General features: G+C 59.8%; 1 protein-coding gene across 1 annotated transcript in view; it reads right to left on the bottom strand.

The window, feature by feature from the left end:
- NECTIN4 (nectin cell adhesion molecule 4) overlaps nt 1-4961 on the bottom strand; it is a 54714-nt gene extending 49753 nt beyond the window's left edge. The window contains exon 1 of the mRNA XM_029913492.1: nt 4795-4961. Coding sequence (XP_029769352.1) covers nt 4795-4804 — 10 coding nt within the window. The 5' untranslated portion in view covers nt 4805-4961. The remainder of the gene's footprint in view (nt 1-4794) is intronic.
- Nucleotides 4962-17071: the final 12110 nt, after the last annotated feature.

Raw genomic sequence — 17071 nt, forward strand, 5'->3', positions numbered from 1 at the left:
GCACCAGCAGGATTTGAACAAGGACCTTCAGCAAAGAGACCAACCACTGGAGATAAAGGAGAAGCTCCAATAGCTGGTAGCAGTAGCAGGTTGTTATCCTCTAGTGAAGTAGCCCTTGTTGGGGGAAGCAACACTCACCGCCGGCGCATAGGCAGGGGAGCTAAAAGGTCAGCATTGCCTCATTACAAACGGGGGAAGATCTGGCCGCAGTGCGATTCCCAGGGGTGCAGGGCCTTGTTGTGACACAGACGTGTCCATCCCACCACACATGGTCCTGCACACCCATCTACCTGCACTCCCACAGCTAATCAGCTGGCTCAGTAGGCATCACACACACACCCACACACACACACACCCACCCACCCCCCCAGCTGGCTGCTGACTCCCAGTCGGGGGAGTGACTGACTCCTTTAGTGCCTGTGACTGGGGCTCATGCTTCTGGGGCCTGATCCAACTCCCACCAGAGTCAAAGGAGAGGTTCCCTGGAGACTGGACAGAGCCCCCAGGGCCCCCAGGCCACTTGCACACCTGCCTGCCGCCTCTCTCTCTCTCACACACACACACAGACACACACACTGTTTACAGCAAGACCCACGCTGATCCTCACCAAGCGCGGAGCATTAAACAATTAGCAGCCCTCTGGCTGCTGAGAGCTGATTACGGAGCATGGCTTTGGGAGGAGACGCCTGGCTTCCCCTATAGCAGGTATTGCGTGTGATCAGAGCGAGGATGTGCCCGGACACATACAATAGGCAGAGAAACCAAGAGAAAGGGAATAAGGGAGGGGAAGACAATGAGTTCTGGAGCCACCCCCACGCCCAAGAGTCACTAACACTGGGAGAGACAAGCGGAACATGGGGAGGTGTCAAGGAATCCTGGAGCTGGAAGGAGGAAGATTATAACCTAGGCATCTCCCCCCCCACCAGCTTCCCTCAGCCCCTGCCAGGATCTCAGGGGAGAGTAAAGCTGGAACATTCGGATCCAGATCCAAACCGGTTCCTGGGAGCTGGGGTTTGGATCCAAAACGTGGAGCTGGATTTGGGTTCTAAAGCATCTCCTGTGCCGGAGCCAGTGGCTGGTGTCAGGCTGGCCCGGTCTGGGTTCCAGAACCTTCCTCCCGGGCACAGTCACGCCAAGTGAGTGAGTCACAAATTCTGCCCCAAATCTAGTTGGTTTTAACCCCCCCCCCACCCCACACACCGAGATGGAACGAAACACGCCCAGGATCGTAGGTTTCTTAGGCGTCAAGTGGGAACAGGTGGCTCCAGACAAGTGACCCCGTGTCCCGCTCAGGCTCAAGCTTTGCAGTCCAGGGGCTGGCACATGAGAACCAGGAAGTGAAACTGACTAGGAAAGTGTCTGTTTTCATCAGGCCAGCTGAGGGGGAAAGGGGGAAAAGAAAACAGTGAAGAGGGTACATGATTCATCCCGTTCTTTCACCTTTAATCAGCTCAGAAGCGGAGAAGGAGGCAAGGGGGGAACAATCATCAAATCATAGACACGTAGGGCTCGAAGGGACAGGGAGAGGTCATCTGATCCATCCCCTGCACTGAGGCAGGATCCAGTACCCACAATAGCCGGGTCCACATCTAAACGCCGGATCCAGACCGCCTCCAGCTTTGAACCCAGCTCTGAACTTGGAGGATCAGGCCCCTCTCTAAATGAAAACAAGCAACGTCTCTTGACACAGTCTGCAAAAGCGCAGAACCTCCCGTCACCTGTCTGGAAGGCAGCTAATGACTGTGCAGTGATGAAATGGACGAGAGTCTCCTCATGGGGCAGGAATGTACAGGCAGAGCTGGTTTATAACTCCAGCCTCCCACTAAAAGGCAACACTGTAGGGAGGCAGCCTTGAGACTGATGAGGAAACACCTGCTCCTCCCCAAGAGCGGATTGTTATCAGCACAGCCCTGGCCTCCCATCCCCCCTGCGGTGAACAGCGCCCGGGTTCCCGCAGCGGTGGCAGAAATGGCTTTGCCCGGTTAAATACCGCCAACCTTCTTCAGCTGACGAACGGAGGAAACCGGAAGCCTTCCCCCATAATTAATAAAGGGATCATCGTCATTATTATTAATATGCATTGATTAGAGTGCATTTATGGAAGCAATGCTTAAAAGAGGTGGGTGTCAATTAAACATGCAAATTAGCTCTTTGTGGGCATTGAGGGCAGTGGGCTGTGAGCCCCGGAGCGTCGCAGATCAGTGGTCGGAGCTGGAGGCTCTTGGGAGCAGCTCAGCAGCCCACGGGCAGGGGGTGGGGGTCATCCCCCCTGCCCACTTTGCCCCCCGGTAGGGTCGGGGTTGGTGGTTGTTTCTAGCTGCAGAGCCAGAGGCACACAGAGCTGACACCCTGTCTAATAAGAGCCTGGTTGGCCAGGACCACACCCTGCCAACGTGCCATCTAAGAGTCAGTCACCAGCCAGCGGCCTGGTCCTAGAGACAGGTGCCAACTGCGTCCCGTTCACACAGCAGCTTCCGCTCAGCTACACAAGACAAGGAAGGCCCGAAGCCTGCCCTGAGCACACGCAGTGGGCCTGGTGCCCTGGCCGGGGCACTCTCTGGGCTCCCTCCCCCATATCAGCTAGCTCTGCCTTTGCCCACTGCAACAGCTGCTCTGCCATCACAGATCCCGGGGGGCACATGTTGGCGCATCCACTCTCAGCACACTGAGCTAAGTCAGACCAGCTGCCCGATCCACTCTGCGCCACGTGCCCTCGTTCACACCAGTGCGAAACGGGCATCACGTGCTACTCAACGGGCCGTGGACACCCACGAGGCCCGGCTGTGAACGACTGCCTGGGCACGAAGGAAGGAGGCCCGGGCCCATTCTCAGGCCAGATCCTCAGCCGGTGTCAAGCGGAGTCGCCCTCCTGGCTTCAGTAGCGTTCTGGGGACTGACACCAGCTGAGCTTTTGGCCCGTTTCCTAGGCCAAGAACCGAAACATCAGGGCGTCAGCATTTCCCATCTGAGCCGCCGTGGGGCTCAGAGACCCCCAGCAGGTCGGGGCCCCGTTGTGCCGAGCGTTCTACAGGCACAGAGGACCTGCTCACCTGCCCGGCCCTGCCCAGCCCGGCTTGTTATGATCCTGCCGTGCTCTGAGTCACGGCTGCTTCGGAGCCACCACCAAAGGGCTAAAGCCTGAGTCAGCAGCTCAGCTGACAGGGGGCAGGGCTGGGAAGGGGCAGCATTTGTCGAGTCACTGCGAGGCTGCCAGGGAGAGGGCGGGAGGGGTGCCAACACGTAGCACGGGGGGGGGGGCAGAGACCCCCGGTTGGGGGGGGCCGGGGGGGCGGCTTGCTCTGGGGGGCCCCTCTGGGGGGGGGGGGTCACACACCCCCCCCTTGGAAGGCAGCACCAATGATTTCACTTCTAAAGAGTCCTTTGCAAGGGAACAAGTTTCTTATCCCTTGGAAGTCCCTTTAGCCAATGGCCCACTGCCTGCCCCCCACCCCAGAGCCAGCCACCAGCCCCGCAAGGCGCTCCCTTCGCTTGGGGTGGAACCCCGAGTTCCAGGGCTGCACAAGCTGGTCAGGGGAGGGGGGTTGCTCGGTTTGTGGGGGTTGCAATGGGGTGTGGGGGGAGGCCTTGTAGGGGGAAAGTGGGGAGGGACTCTCCATGCAGGAGAATGTTTGAAAACACCTGACAACCAACGGGCACAACAATAGCACTCTGCACAAGCACACGGGGCCCGATCCTATCCACGGGCCCGATCCTGTCCAGCCCCCCCTCCCTGCACTGGGTTTCCTGCAGGATCTGAGCCGCGGGATGAACTGCAATCAGGGGGCTACACAAAGGAACCCCCCCAAACCCGAAGGGGGTTCTCAGGCGGAGATCCAGGGCCCCACATCGCTGCAGGGCGGGGTCCGGGGCGCATGGAGGGCAGAGGGCCAGAGCCAGGCAGGCAGCTCTGGATCCAAACCCGGATCCGTGTTTATGGGGGGCTGGGAGGGCGCCGGGGAACCCCCGAATCTGGCCCCCGCGCTGAGGCAGGACCAAGGCAACCTCGCTCCAAGTTGCCCAGGAGCCTGTCCCGGCTCTTTGCCCCGAGCCGGGCTAAGGGACCGGGCGACTCACCGGAGGCTGCGAGGCAGAGCAGCAGGAGTTTCCAAGCCGCGGGGGCCGGGGCCGGTGCGAAGGACCCGCTCATGACGTCGCTGTCACGACACGCGTGGGGAACTCACAGCGGCCCCCCCGGGCCGGGATCTTCCTCCGTGAGCGAGCGCGGTGCCTGGGGGGGGGTTGTCCCCTGGGTGGGGGGGTCCCTTGCAGCTGGGCGCGCGGATCCCCCGGGGGCCGGGCCTCGTGCGCTCAGGGCCCGCTGGGTCGCTGGCTCATGCCCGGCCGCTGGTTGCGCTCCCCGCTCGGCCGCGCTGCGCTTCGAGGCTCCCCAAGCTGCTCGCCCAGCATCGCCCGGGCGCGGGGGGGAGGGGGGGGGAACCTGTCTGGCAGGTCGGAACAGGTGTTTCTCCAAAGGGGCGCGGCCTCGTCCCGGGGAAACCAGCCCGAGCCCTCCCCGCTTCGCTGGGCGGATGCGACAGGCTCCGGCTCCGGGCCCGCCCCGTGGGATCGGGGCCCCGGGTCTGCCAGGAGGAGGGGGTGGGGGGCGTGAGCTGGCTGACTGCCCAGCCTGGCCCGGGTGGACCCCCAAGAACTGGGGTGAGGCCAACAGAGAGTGCGGTGGGAATACAGAGGAGGGGGGGAGGCCACTAGGGGAGGCAGCGGGGTCCCGGAACAGCTGAAGACCCCGGGGCCGGTGGCCTGGGTGTGCAAGGTCTGCCCAGCGTTAATACCCACCTCTCGGCATCCAAAGGGCTTTCCGGAGGAAGTGGCACGGTCACCGTTTTACGGATCTGGGGAGACAGGCACAAGGGCGGGGTTTGCCCTACATCCCCCAGCAGCAGCGCCTTTCCCCCGGGCCGCCCCTCCAGCCCTGCTGGGCCGTCTCCCCGGAGCTGGGCCTGGCACCACCCAGCGGGTTTCTAACGAGTGTTTCTGTGTCCCTGCTGTGTCTGAGGGGGTGGGGGAAGGGGCGAGGGTTGCTGAGTCCAGAGTCCAGCCCTAGACTAGGGCCCAGCGCATCAGCCTGGCGTGTCCCAGGGCGCCAGGGCAGGGATCCTGCTGGGCAGAAGGCGGCATGCGGGTTGTGGGGTTCCGGCCCCTGCTCTAGCATGAGCTCGCTGTGGGGTTGGACATGAGACATGGCCCCTCTGCCTCACTCTCCTCCTCTGGCTGCCCCCCAGGCTGCCACCGGGGTTCATCCCATAGCCGTGACGGCTGGCCCAGGGGTTAGGGTATGAGTTAAAATCTGTGGTTCAATTCCCTGCCCCACCACAGACTCTCTGTGGGACTTGCGGGCTAGATCCATGTAGGTTCAGTGGGCAACACCAAACTTCAGGTGCCTGCCGCCCACCGTGGTCCTTAGCCCTACGTCCGGCCCCCAGCCCGGGCTCCCTGTACCATGCCCTGGGGGAGCTTGGTGCCTGAGAATGGGCTGCACAGAAGCCAGAAATTGGAGCAGGAAATGCCCAGGAGAGGGGTCTGGCCTGAACCCTGCCCCTCAAAGGGCTTTAGGCACCTCCATCTGCTCGAGAGGCTGAGCCGTGAGCCCTCTCCCGGTGCCAAAGTCGGGGCAGCCTTTGCTCACCAAAACCCATTGGGCTCTGGGGTACGCAGGGGAGCCTCTCTCAGTGTCTCACGTTGTAGGCTGGACTTCAACGACAGGGCCGGAAGGGACCCCAGAGACTTTCAAACACGGGCTGCAAGGTAAGTTCTGCAGTCGCTCGCACATTCAAACCAAGGGTCTAGCAAACCAACGTCAAAGGAACGGAATGAAAACAACAAAAGCAGAAGTAGCATTTTCCCAAGGGCCCAGCGGGCGGGAATTAGCCCATTCATCAGCCTGCCCTGGATTTGAGTCACAGGATGTGAAATCTCTCGCCTTGGCCAGCTGCCAGGGCTGCTCTTGGGCGGCTGGTGGGCTGGGGTTGGAGTTTGGATTTCGGGGAGATAATGTGGCGAAACCAGCAGTTATTGGGCCTTGCAACAGGAAGGTTGGATTCCGGTCGGGACTACACAGCTCAGTGCGATGTTGGCAACTCCTGTGATATGTTGTGTGTGTGTGTTGGGGGGGGGGGGGTTCTTAAGGCCTCAGCTCCAGGAGTCCTGTGATGACGGGGGGGTGTCTGCTTCACTTAAATGAAAAAGTCAGGTCCCTATCTCTTGTGGTGCTAGAGAAAAGCTTGAAAATGTGATTCCCCAACAGCTCAAAGCCCAGAAGGCAAATGTTGGGGTTCTGTTAATTAATTTAGTCGTGCAAAAATCTCCTGATTTTGAAGCTGCTCTCAGGATTTTGGGGGCGCTTGGTGATTCTGAGGCAGACGAGATGATCGTAACGGTCCCGTCTGGCCTTGGAATCTAGGAATCTCTGCAAATGTCTGAATTACAGCCGCTCGACCCCGATGCTCCTCTCGGCCTCACCGGTGTAAATCAAGAATAATTTCTCTGGCACAAATGGAGCAAGGCTGGTGTGTGTGTGAAGAGAATCCAGAGCTGATTCCTCCTCTCTGCTCACTCTAATGGAGAGAGGCAATTCCAGGCCCAGACTTTATCAGGAAAACAGCAGCTCCCAGGGAGATAAACAATGGTTCCAGTCCTTGTGTGAGACCACCGCTCGCCTCACCTGTGACAACTGAACTGAGCGGATCCCAAATAGAGCTGGGGAAAATGCCTCCTTGAAACAAGCAAGGCAACAGGCTCCATCTGCAGAGGCAGATCCTGGTGCTCAGAACATGCCTGGTGGGTCGCAGTGGGACTTTTCTGTAAAATGTTTAGGAACCCTATGCGTGCCTCAGTTTCCCTTATATTTTGCATGGCTACCCAGTGTGGGGAAAAGGCCTAAGTTTGCTCTCAGAGCAGGCTGAGAGATGCAGGAGTGCACGGTGCCTAGCCGTCTGAGCCTCATTAAAAAGGACTGGCCGAGGCCACCCCCATATCAAAGGAGAATCCGAGCCGACAATGGCAAAGCCAATCACCAGGCATTGACAGCCAGCAAGCGGGAGATGGATTTCCCCACCTCGCAGCAGGGAGGCTGACCACAGACCCCCCCCCCCAAAGGACTGGGAAGGTGTGAGGTGGGGGAGGAGGGTAAGAGTTGGCTACTGGAGGGAGTGGGGGGCTCTCACTTGGGAACTGAGGGGGCCAGACAGAGATAGACGGAGCCTGAACATGGGGTTCACTGCAGCATGGCTGGGCTCTGGGCCGACCAGACTGGTCTGTGCTGCTACCATCTGTGCTAATCTAAGGACTTCCACTGCTGGGCTCCAGGTGACTAATACCGCACCCTGCAAGTGCTGGGCGAGGTGCGTTAATCCCTGCGGAGTGGACACGTCTGTCCCAGGGGTCTGACTCGGCTGGACTCTCTCACGGGGTGAAGCAGGAGGGCTGGAGCCCCCGAGGTTCAGTCAAGGATGGGTGAGGCCACATGGCTTACCCTGGAGGAAGAGCGAGACCCATCGGCTGTGCCATAACAAGGGCAAGGCGAGTGAGGCACTTGCCTCGGGCGCATAAAGCTGAGGGGCGCAGAAAAAGACAAATGAAGTTTTTTAATTCTTATTATTTTATGAAAAATTATAATCACATAATATGCACATTGTGTCATGACAAATGTACAATGTAAATGGACAATAAATAGAATACACCCTACAGTAATTATAAAGCATTGGGTCTCAAACTGGGGGTCGCGACCCCTCGGGGGGTCGCAACCCGGTTATGTGGGGGGTAGCGAGCCCCGACCCCGGCATGCAGCTGCAAGTTGCGAGCCCCGACCCCTGTGTGGAGCTGCGGGGCTATGAGCCCCAACCCAGGCGCGCGGCTGTGATCTGCGAGCCCCAACCCCGACCCCTGTGTGGAGCTGCGGGGCTACGAGCCCCGGCCGCTGCGCCGGGCTGTGAGGTCCAACCCCGACAGGGACGCGCGGCTGCGAGCTCCGCCCCTGTGCCCACAGTCCATGATGCACTATGATGCACACCTTATATGTATTAGTTGATTTTGTATGCGGATCTTATGATTAAAATAAATAAACGTTCTGTTATCATTATTATTCTTGTTATTTACATATATATATATTTTTTTTACAAAGTAACTACTGTGAAATTATATGGAGCGGGGAGGGTGCAATTTTATATTCTTGCCTCAGGCCCAAAAATAGCTAGTTACGGCTCTGCCCGTCAGGGTCTGACCCCCTGAAGGGTTCCTCCAAGAGACAGTTCCAAAGCTGGGGGTCGTAGCACTGACCCTGTGGATCTGTGGCACCCAGCCTGCTGCATTCCAGACCAGCGTTAGCTCCTGGCTCCCTGCTGCAGCTCCCAGGCCCAGCAAACCCAGCCTGGGCCCTGCTAACTCAAGGAATACAGTAGCTGCGGTAGTAGGAGGATATTTGGCGCCTCTGTTTCTTTAAAAAGTTGTTTATTTTGCTGCCAGACTGGAAGATCTGTAACCTGCATCTCGCTTACACCCAGTGAGCGTGAGCCAAGGTCAACAACACCCGCAGCAGCAACAGGCGCGGCGGGGGGGGGGGGGGGCGGAGGAGTTGTGGAACACAAACACTCAAAAGGTGAAATTCCCCCCAGGAGGGGCCCTGCAAACATCCCCTGGGGAATCCAGACAGTCCTTAGCCTTCATCCTCTCCCTGCTAGAGAATCCATTAGGATGGTTCCAAAATCCTAGAGGACGGGTCTGAGCCCCTGGTAATTTCTGCAGGCTCTAGGAGTAACTTGTATAACCCTAGTCAATGTCAGTAGCACTGTTGTGGCTGGCGTCACCAGGGGGCGCTGTACCACAGCCTTCCAAGTGTTCGTTCTTAGCAGTGTGAGCAAGTTTGGACTTTTGGGAGACATGCTGTGATGGAGTTAATGGATGGGTGATGCAGAGTTTGGTGCAAGCAGGGCGAGTGGTTGGAGTCAATTACTGAGGTAGAGTCACTCCCTGGGAACCAGGTGTTCGCACTGGGCTGAGATTCCTGGGAGAGACCTCGTGCGCTGTTTGTGGCCATCCCTGCTCCAGAACTGGTGCATGTGTGTAAACCCACAAGTTACACTTAGAATAGCCCTGGACTCCACGTCACTAATTTCTCCTCCACTGGCCAGGCTGAACTGCAAGGCCCCCAGACACCTGCTACTGCCCAGCAGAGGGGTGACACGGTGTCAGAGCAGCACACTGGTGACAGAATGGGCCCTTGGGTCTGTGCTTGGCTCCTGCAACGCAGACCATTCCCGCGTTCCTCACTGGCTGATCTGCTCCAACTCCGCCAGCCTGAATCTCACTTTGGCGTTTCCTGCCGGTGTTTCTAGCCTCCCTTTGTATCATTTCTCTCAGCTCCTGCTTTCCTTTGACCTTGTCAATTTCATTACCGTGCTGTTCGCCCCTGTCCTCCGACCATTGACTCGGCTCATTATAAGGATGATTTCTATTGTACCATTGTGTAGGGGCCCAATCAGAGATCAGGGACCCATTGTGCCAGGTGATGCACAGACTCTGACCTCTGATAAGGTGTAAATTTTAAGGGTGAGAATAATTAACCACGGGAACAATTTACCACGGGCTGTGGTGGATTCTCCATGGCTGGCTATTTTCAAGTCAAGATGGGATGTTTTGCTAACGGATCAGCTCTGGGAGTTATTTTGGGGCAGTTCTTTGGCCGGTGCTGTCCAGGAGGTCAGACCGATGATCACCGAGGTCCCTGCTAGCCTTGGAATCCAGGAACATGTGAATCTTTTGGCCGGACATGGTAACAGGTGTGGTGCACTGCATTGGCTTCACACTTCTGTTGTTCAGCAGGACAGTTTCAGTCGCTGGGTTTAGTGTGCGAGGCTGGGTTGTGTTGGTGGCCTGTGGTAGACGAGGGGGTCAGACTACATGATGAGGTGGTCTTTTCTGGCCTTAAACTCTCTGACTTTATGTTTGAGATCATGGTCTGATTGGGCCGGACCCCAACCAAGATCAGGGCCCTGTTGTGCCAGGCGCTGTACAAAATGAATGCTCGTACTCCGTTCTTCTACAGCACTTTTCATCCAAAGTTCTCAAGCCAGGGCCTGACGCTGGTCCCTGAGGTGCCCTGGACCCTCCTCCCCAGACATGATACAGTGCTATTTGCCATTTCCTTCCCATCGGCCAGGTGGGACCTGTGCATCAGCACCTGGGACTGTCTACATGAGACAGATGCAGCGCTCTGATTCCAGGTGTGATTGGCACATTATACTGGTGCAGGGCCCTGCGTGGAGGCGCCCATTTCTGTTTCAGGAGGGTTATTTCGATTGAGTTCTTTCCCGACTCAGTTAGGAATCGACTTCAGTTAAACCACAAGGAGTCGCTGTTAACTGAAAGAGGAGCGTCCACACGAGGCCTTGCAGTAGTTTCTCTCTAAATCGGTTTTCAAACGGACTTGAATTAAACCACTGGAACTTCCCCACATAGACCTGGCCTGGGAAAGAGGCAATGAATTTTGTGAATCAGGTTTGGCGAGGCAAAGACCTGATTCAAAAGCGGGAGCTTCTAGATTCTGTTTGGCGGAAGGTGGTGCGGCCAGGGAGAGGGTAGATTAGATCGACTGTATCCATTTGGATTAGGAGAGAGAAGGTTAGGGCAGGGGAGATTAGATAAGGAGAGGCTGAGTGTATCCCATGTTTATTAAACGCCGGATATGTTACATCTTTCCTCCACGTGGTGGGTAATTCTAGCCCAGTTCCCAGCAGGTTATCTGGCTGGTGATTTTATTGCTCACGGCCGGCTATCCTCTGGGTGGGAACAGGCTGTGCTGGGTGGTTTCACTGGGACTGATGAGATTTAGCCGGCGGTGACTGCTAGGAATTGCTCTCCTCTCTTCGCTGGCAGGTGGGTACCACACACGCACACACGCAGAGTTACACACTCGCACTGTCTCTCACACACACACAATTACACACACAGACACTCCCCCCTCCCCTGCTCTCTGTTAGTTTTTCAAACAGCTGCTGTCAGCGGTGGGTTGGGTTCTGTGGATCGGCAGGAGGCCCCCGGCTGCCCAACATCCAGCCCCACTGGTTTGTGCACATTCATATTTTCCAGGCATTCCTTCAGCTGTCCCCACCCCACGGCTCCTGGACTCGTCCCCGCCGCTGTCGCCCCGGGACCTGATGGATCATCAGAAGAAGACTCCACCCCGGGCCGGACTGGCAGGGCCCTCTAAAGGAGAGGCAGGTACACAGAAACACACACCGATACACAGATACATATACACACAAATACATGCTGATCCACACAGACACACTGATCCATACACACACCCAGATCCATACGCAGAAATACTGATACACACGCATACACCCAGCCCATCCCCATCTGCAGCGAAGTGTAGACGCTTCCAGGGGTCCCAGGAGTCACCCAGGCTGGCAGGAGGCCAGTTTCCCAGCTGGTGACATAAGGGCTAGAATAACCCTGGGTCTGAGAGTCCCACGGGGTGAGGGAATTGGGCTCCTGACATCTCCGCTTCCTAAACCCTGCACGGTGGAGACGAGCCGACTTCTGGGAGATGTGGGGGGTGTTAGATGTGCACAGGGGGAATTAGCCATGCACTGGGCAGGCACGGAGCTCGGAGACGGGCCCGAGGAGGCAATCGGACCCAGGACAGCCTGGCAAACTGCAGCGGGCCACAGAGCCAGCGCGCCCGGTTGCCAGCTGAGCTGTGGCCCCAGGGCAGCCCCTGGGAGCATGGGGTGCAAAGTGCAGCCTCTGCCGCACCCCCCAATGGAGCATGTCCCCCCACCACTAATAGTAGGGCTTTTATCCTCCCTGGGCGCTGCCGCCCGCTGGGCACCAGCGGGCGAGCGAGTGTCTGTCGCACACTCACACATCGTTTGTCACTGCCCTCGTCCAGCGCACGCCGTGAACACCCCCTTGCTGGGTTCCAAGTGCAGCCCACCCCTCCCCCCGTTAGCGCCGGGACGTATCCCTGTTGTAAGGAGAGCCACCTCCCGAGGGTGCCCCCAGCCCAGCTTCTCCTCCGGCGCCCCAGTGGAGCCACGGCAGGGGGGCGTTAAGGTGACTGGTGCTGTCATGGCCAGACACCGAGCGCCCCAGCCCCTGCCCGGAGCACTCACAGGCTACAGGTTATTGTCCCCATGTCACCTAGGGGAACTACAGCCCGGAGAGGCTCAGGGACGCCCCAGGGCGCATCGGGTGCCTGTGCCGTAGGCAGGGATTGAACCCAGAACTCCAGAGGCCCTGACCCAGTAGGCCGTGCTGCCCATGGCCGGGGGGGGACTCCTTACTGAAAGCCTGAGTTCTACACAAGCTGATGGGATGCCAAGGAAGCACAGGCCCAGTCCCCCAGCCCAGCCCAGCCCCCCTGGCCCAGGCCCCCGACCCAGGCAGGTCCCTGAGTCTGTCCAGCCCTCCTGGGCAGTAGCCGTGAGTCAGCGCGAGACAGAAACGCTGAACCGTCCTGTTACTCAGCCCCGAGCTGGGCGAGCCGCCTGTGGCAGCCTGCAGCCGTCTCACGCACTCTGACTGCGCCGGGCTGTCACTCGAACGCCGCTACGGCACGTCACCACCCTCCCTCTTCTGGGCACGGCCTCCTGCTCCGCTCCCGTTTCCCCGGGCCATGGCTGCGGGCACCTGGCAGCCCAGAGACGCTGCGTCTGCCCCATGCCTGGGCTAAATGGCAAGCTAAAGCCATTGCTGCTCAGGGGGAGGGGGGTGAACACCCTTGAGGGGCACAACCAGGGTAGGGTGACCAGCTGTCCCAATTCTATAGGGACAGTTCTGATTTTGGGGGCTTTTTCTTATATAGGTACCTATTACCCCCCACCCCCTGTCCCAATTTTTCACACTTGCTATCTGGTCATCCTACAACCAGGGGCCTGAAGAGAGGCAGGAGGGCAAGAAGATACTGCAACAACCACCTGCCCCAAGAGCACAGGCCCCTACTGCCCACTGGACCATGGAGAATCACCACTCAGAAAGGGCAGTATAGAGGCTATGAAACACAGTTCCGATTCCATCTAGCAGAGGGCAGCAGAGACACAGCCACACCAGCCAGGAGGGCACAATCCATGGAATACATAGGAGGCTGCCCTGCTTGTACAGGGGACGCTAGGGAAGGCTGGCCGGCAGCGCCCTGGGTTGGGCTGGGGGGAAGGGCAGGGGCATTTCAAACCAGACCAAAGCCAGGAGAGGCGCCAGTGGGAGCTGCCGTGCCCTGGACTCCAGGGATGGGCTGCCTGGCCCCAAACAGCCTTTTAGATCTCTGGGCATAGATCCGCAGTAACTCCAATGGAGCGCCACCCGTTGACACCAGCTGCAGGGAGCGTGACGCAGCCAGATCCGCTCTGCACTGGGCACCGTGCAGGCCAGGCAGGGTCGGCCTACAATGGTCACTTCCTTCCCTGTGCCCAGCGCAGTGGGGTGGGGGTGGCAGCGCACAGCTCGGGTTCCTGGCACCTTCCTTTGCAGGACAGATCCCTCTTGGGATTTCACCCTCACAGCCGGGGGTGGGGATCTGCTTTTTAAGCCCCTTTGCCAGCGTCCTTGTAGAACATGCCCCCCACCCCCAGCTCAGAGTGGGCACCGTGGCATGGGGGAGCCTGCTGGGGGAGGGTCTGCACAGCAGCTCGTTGCATTGATGTAGCAGCACCGATGCACCGGCCTAGGGTCGAAGGCTGGGCTAGGGACGAGGCATTGGGCTGACCCCCCTCGGCCTTGGCTTCAAGCCCCTGCTCTGCGGATGCTGCTTGTGGACAAGGCCTTCTGGGCCAGGTCGATACAGGAGTCTAGGGCAGAAGCACCCAGGGGAGTTAGGCACATAGACGCTTTTGCAACACCTTTAAGAAGCTGGCCCTAAATTTCTCCTGTGGGGGATGGTGGGAGTCGTCCGCCCCAGGGTGCGGTGGTGCTAGGAACCTGGGGGCAGGATTGGGCCCTTCGCAGCCGGAGTGCCAAAAACCCCAACGGTGCCATCTCTGGCCAAGCTCCAGCCCCACTCACCCCCTGCCCGTCAGCTACAAGCCTTAGGCAACATGACCAGGAATCGGCCACCTCCGGGGGCTGGCGGGAATCTCCGGCTGCTCCTGGCACTGTGTGGGGGAGGAGGGGGCGATCCCAGCCCCATGTGGGCGTCGCTCCCGCTCTACGGGTGGTTCCCGGTGCAGCCAGGGCCCTGCCAGGGTGTCGCTGCCTGAGTCACCTCGACTGACGAAACAGCGGGGTCAGCAAAACCTGCCTCAACCCGCCCGGCAGAACAAGCCGCCAAGCCTGAAGGGAGAGGGAGGGGGCCGCGTGGGCCATGACCCTGAGTGGGGAGGGCGAGAGGGAGGAGTCCCCCCCCCCCGAGATTGGGTTGGAGGGAACCTCTGGAATTTGGGTGCCTATAGAAGCAAGAAATGGATCTCACACATACCCCACTATCCCAGCCCTGAGCTCCCCCGACCCCCCAGCTCTGCCAGTGCCCCTCAATCCCCGACCCCTTGCTATCCCAGTCCTGCCCCCCCTGCTCTACCAGTGCCCCTCAAACCCTGACCCCTTGCTATCCCAGTCCTGCCTCGCCAGTTCTGCCAGAGCCCCTCAATCCCCGACCCCTTGTTATCCCAGTCCTGCCCCCCCAGCTCTGCCAGTGCCCCTCAGTCCTGACCCGCAGCCCCCTAGACCTACCCTGTGACCTGTCTTGCCAAACTTTTTCCATCCCAAAGTGTTATCCCTCTGCGACCTGAGCGATATTTGCACCCAGTTCTGGGGAGGCAAGGAGACCAGGGCATCCCCCACAGGGCCCTGAGTCTCTGCCTCCCCTGGCCATGCTCGGGAGAAGAAGCCGCTGAAATCTGGTGAACTGGTTCCCTGCCAGAGAATCCTCCTCAGCCACAAAGAGGCTTTTCTTGGCTGGCAAAGCCGGCGCACCCGGTGCTGAGGGGTGCTAAGAGAGGGGCCAGGAGCCGGAGCGTTGGGCGGGGGGAGTCGAGGGAAGTTGCAAGGAGCTGGCACTGACCCACGCCGCGGGGAGTGAAGGCGCAAGAGAGTGATGGAGGGAGCTGGGGGCGTGGGGAACAGGGGGCTGTGGGTCAGGATTGAGGGACAGCAGCAGAGCTGGGGGCTGGGTCAGCTCTGGACCGGCCCAACCCGGCCCGGGGGGCGCATGGCAGGTGTCAGTGCAGAGAAGGAAGGAGGCCAATTCCCAGAGTACCTCCCGGCTCCAGCCCTGCTCCCTCGCACCCCAATCCACTCTGCCCCCCAGCCCCTCTCTAACCTGCCCCCCACCCTGATCCGCCCTGCCCCCAATGCTCTTCTGCCCAACCCCCTCCACCTGCCTCCCCCAACCCCAATCTGCCCTGCCCCTCTCCACCCCCCCAACCCTGATCCACCCTGACCCCGCAGCCTCATTCCATCCATCCCTCCCACCCCCCAAAACCCCCTGATCTGCCCAGTCCCCCAACCCCACTCTGCCCAGCTCCCCCAACCTGAATGCACCCTGACCCCCCCCTGCCCTGTCCACCCAGCCCCGATCCACCTGGCCCGCTCAGCCCCGATCCACTCAGCCCTCCCTGCCCTGAGCCACCCAGCCCTGATCCATCCCTCCCTCCCTCCCCACCCCCACTTGCCCCCTAGCCCCGATCCCCCATGTGCCCTAGAGGAGGGTGAGAAGGAAACCGACACCCCATCCCTTCGCAGAGCAGACACGTGCCTGTGATCACAACAGCCTGGCCCCTCCGGGCCCCCAGCGGGGGTGCTGTATGCTGGGGGCGGCGGGCAGCTCTGGGGCAGGGCTGGAATGGCTGAAGGGTCGTGTCCCCTCGTGTGGGGACAGCGCTGCCCTGGGCACGAGGTGGGGGGAGCCGGCCTGGCAAAGGAGGGAGAAGTGGGGCCAGGGGAGCCAGTCTCTGCCAGGAATTGCCCCCTGTGATGAACGTGGGATTTTTGTCCTGTTTGTGAGCAACATGTAGGCACCACTAGCGAGCGCTACCTCCTGGGTGGAAAGGTTAATTCTCTCCGGTGTGGGACCGTGTCTGGGCTGGAATCGCCCTGTCAAAGGGAAGCCCCCGGAGCCTCAGGGATGGTCCGTTCAGACCCCAGGCAGGGGAAGCAGAGGCAGCTGGGCACTGACCACAGCCTGCTTGGGCAGTCAGACACTGGGCAGGTGCAACCCGTGACCAGAGGGAGCTTCTGGCTGTACTGGGACCCGCTGGGCCAGGAGCTGCCCACTCCCGCTGTAATTCCTCACTGACGTGGCATCACTGACTACCCAGGGGAAGCCTTCAGGGAGACTCGGTGGGAAACGGGGCTTGCTGGCACCCTGTGGCCCTGGCTGGGAGCTGCTGAGGCTCGGGGTGTGTCCACACTGCACTGTAACCGGTGGCCTCTGGGCTCATGGCACTGGTGTTCCCAAGCCCACGCTCCAGCATCCACACTTACAGCTGTGGGACCCGGGGCTCCCCGCCGTGCTGGCGTCTCCACACTGCAGCACACAGCCCTTCTGACTTGGGGCTGCGGCCACATGGGGCTTGGACCTGCGCCTCAGCGGGACTCGGGCTCTGACCACCCCCCCCAGCAGTGTCCGTGGGCCCAAGTCCAGAGGGATTCCTGGCCCAAGTCAGCCTGATTCGTGTGTGGGCAGAAGGGGGAGGGGGTTAAGCTCAAACCTGAGTCTGAGCCCGGGTTTACAGCGCAGTGTAGACAGACCTTTAAGGGTTTACTTCCAGGAGACTGGCTTTAGGCAGAGCCTGGGAATTCTGGACACCCCCTGGTGGGCCTGGTAGCAGCCACGCTGAGCAGGTCTCAGCCAGGAATTACCTATAGGGCAGCTGGGGAGAACCGCGCCAGTCTGCGGGGGCCCCCTGCCTGGCACGCTCTTGGGATGTTGCAGCACCAGGACACGGCTGAGGGTTCGGCTGGTTTATTGGCACATTCAGATCACTGGCACATCAGGATCAAGGCCAGCACTGGGCACCTGACCTGGCCAAGGGGAGGGGGCTGGGACAGGGCAGAGGACGCCATGTTGGGTGGCGCTGGAGGGCGGGGATTGGCCAGGGCCTGGCTGGTATCACTGGAGGGC

The sequence above is a fragment of the Terrapene carolina genome, unplaced genomic scaffold (genome assembly GCF_002925995.2).
Source record: "Terrapene carolina triunguis isolate 2854851 unplaced genomic scaffold, T_m_triunguis-2.0 Scaffold675, whole genome shotgun sequence".
Lineage (NCBI taxonomy): Eukaryota > Metazoa > Chordata > Testudines > Emydidae > Terrapene > Terrapene triunguis.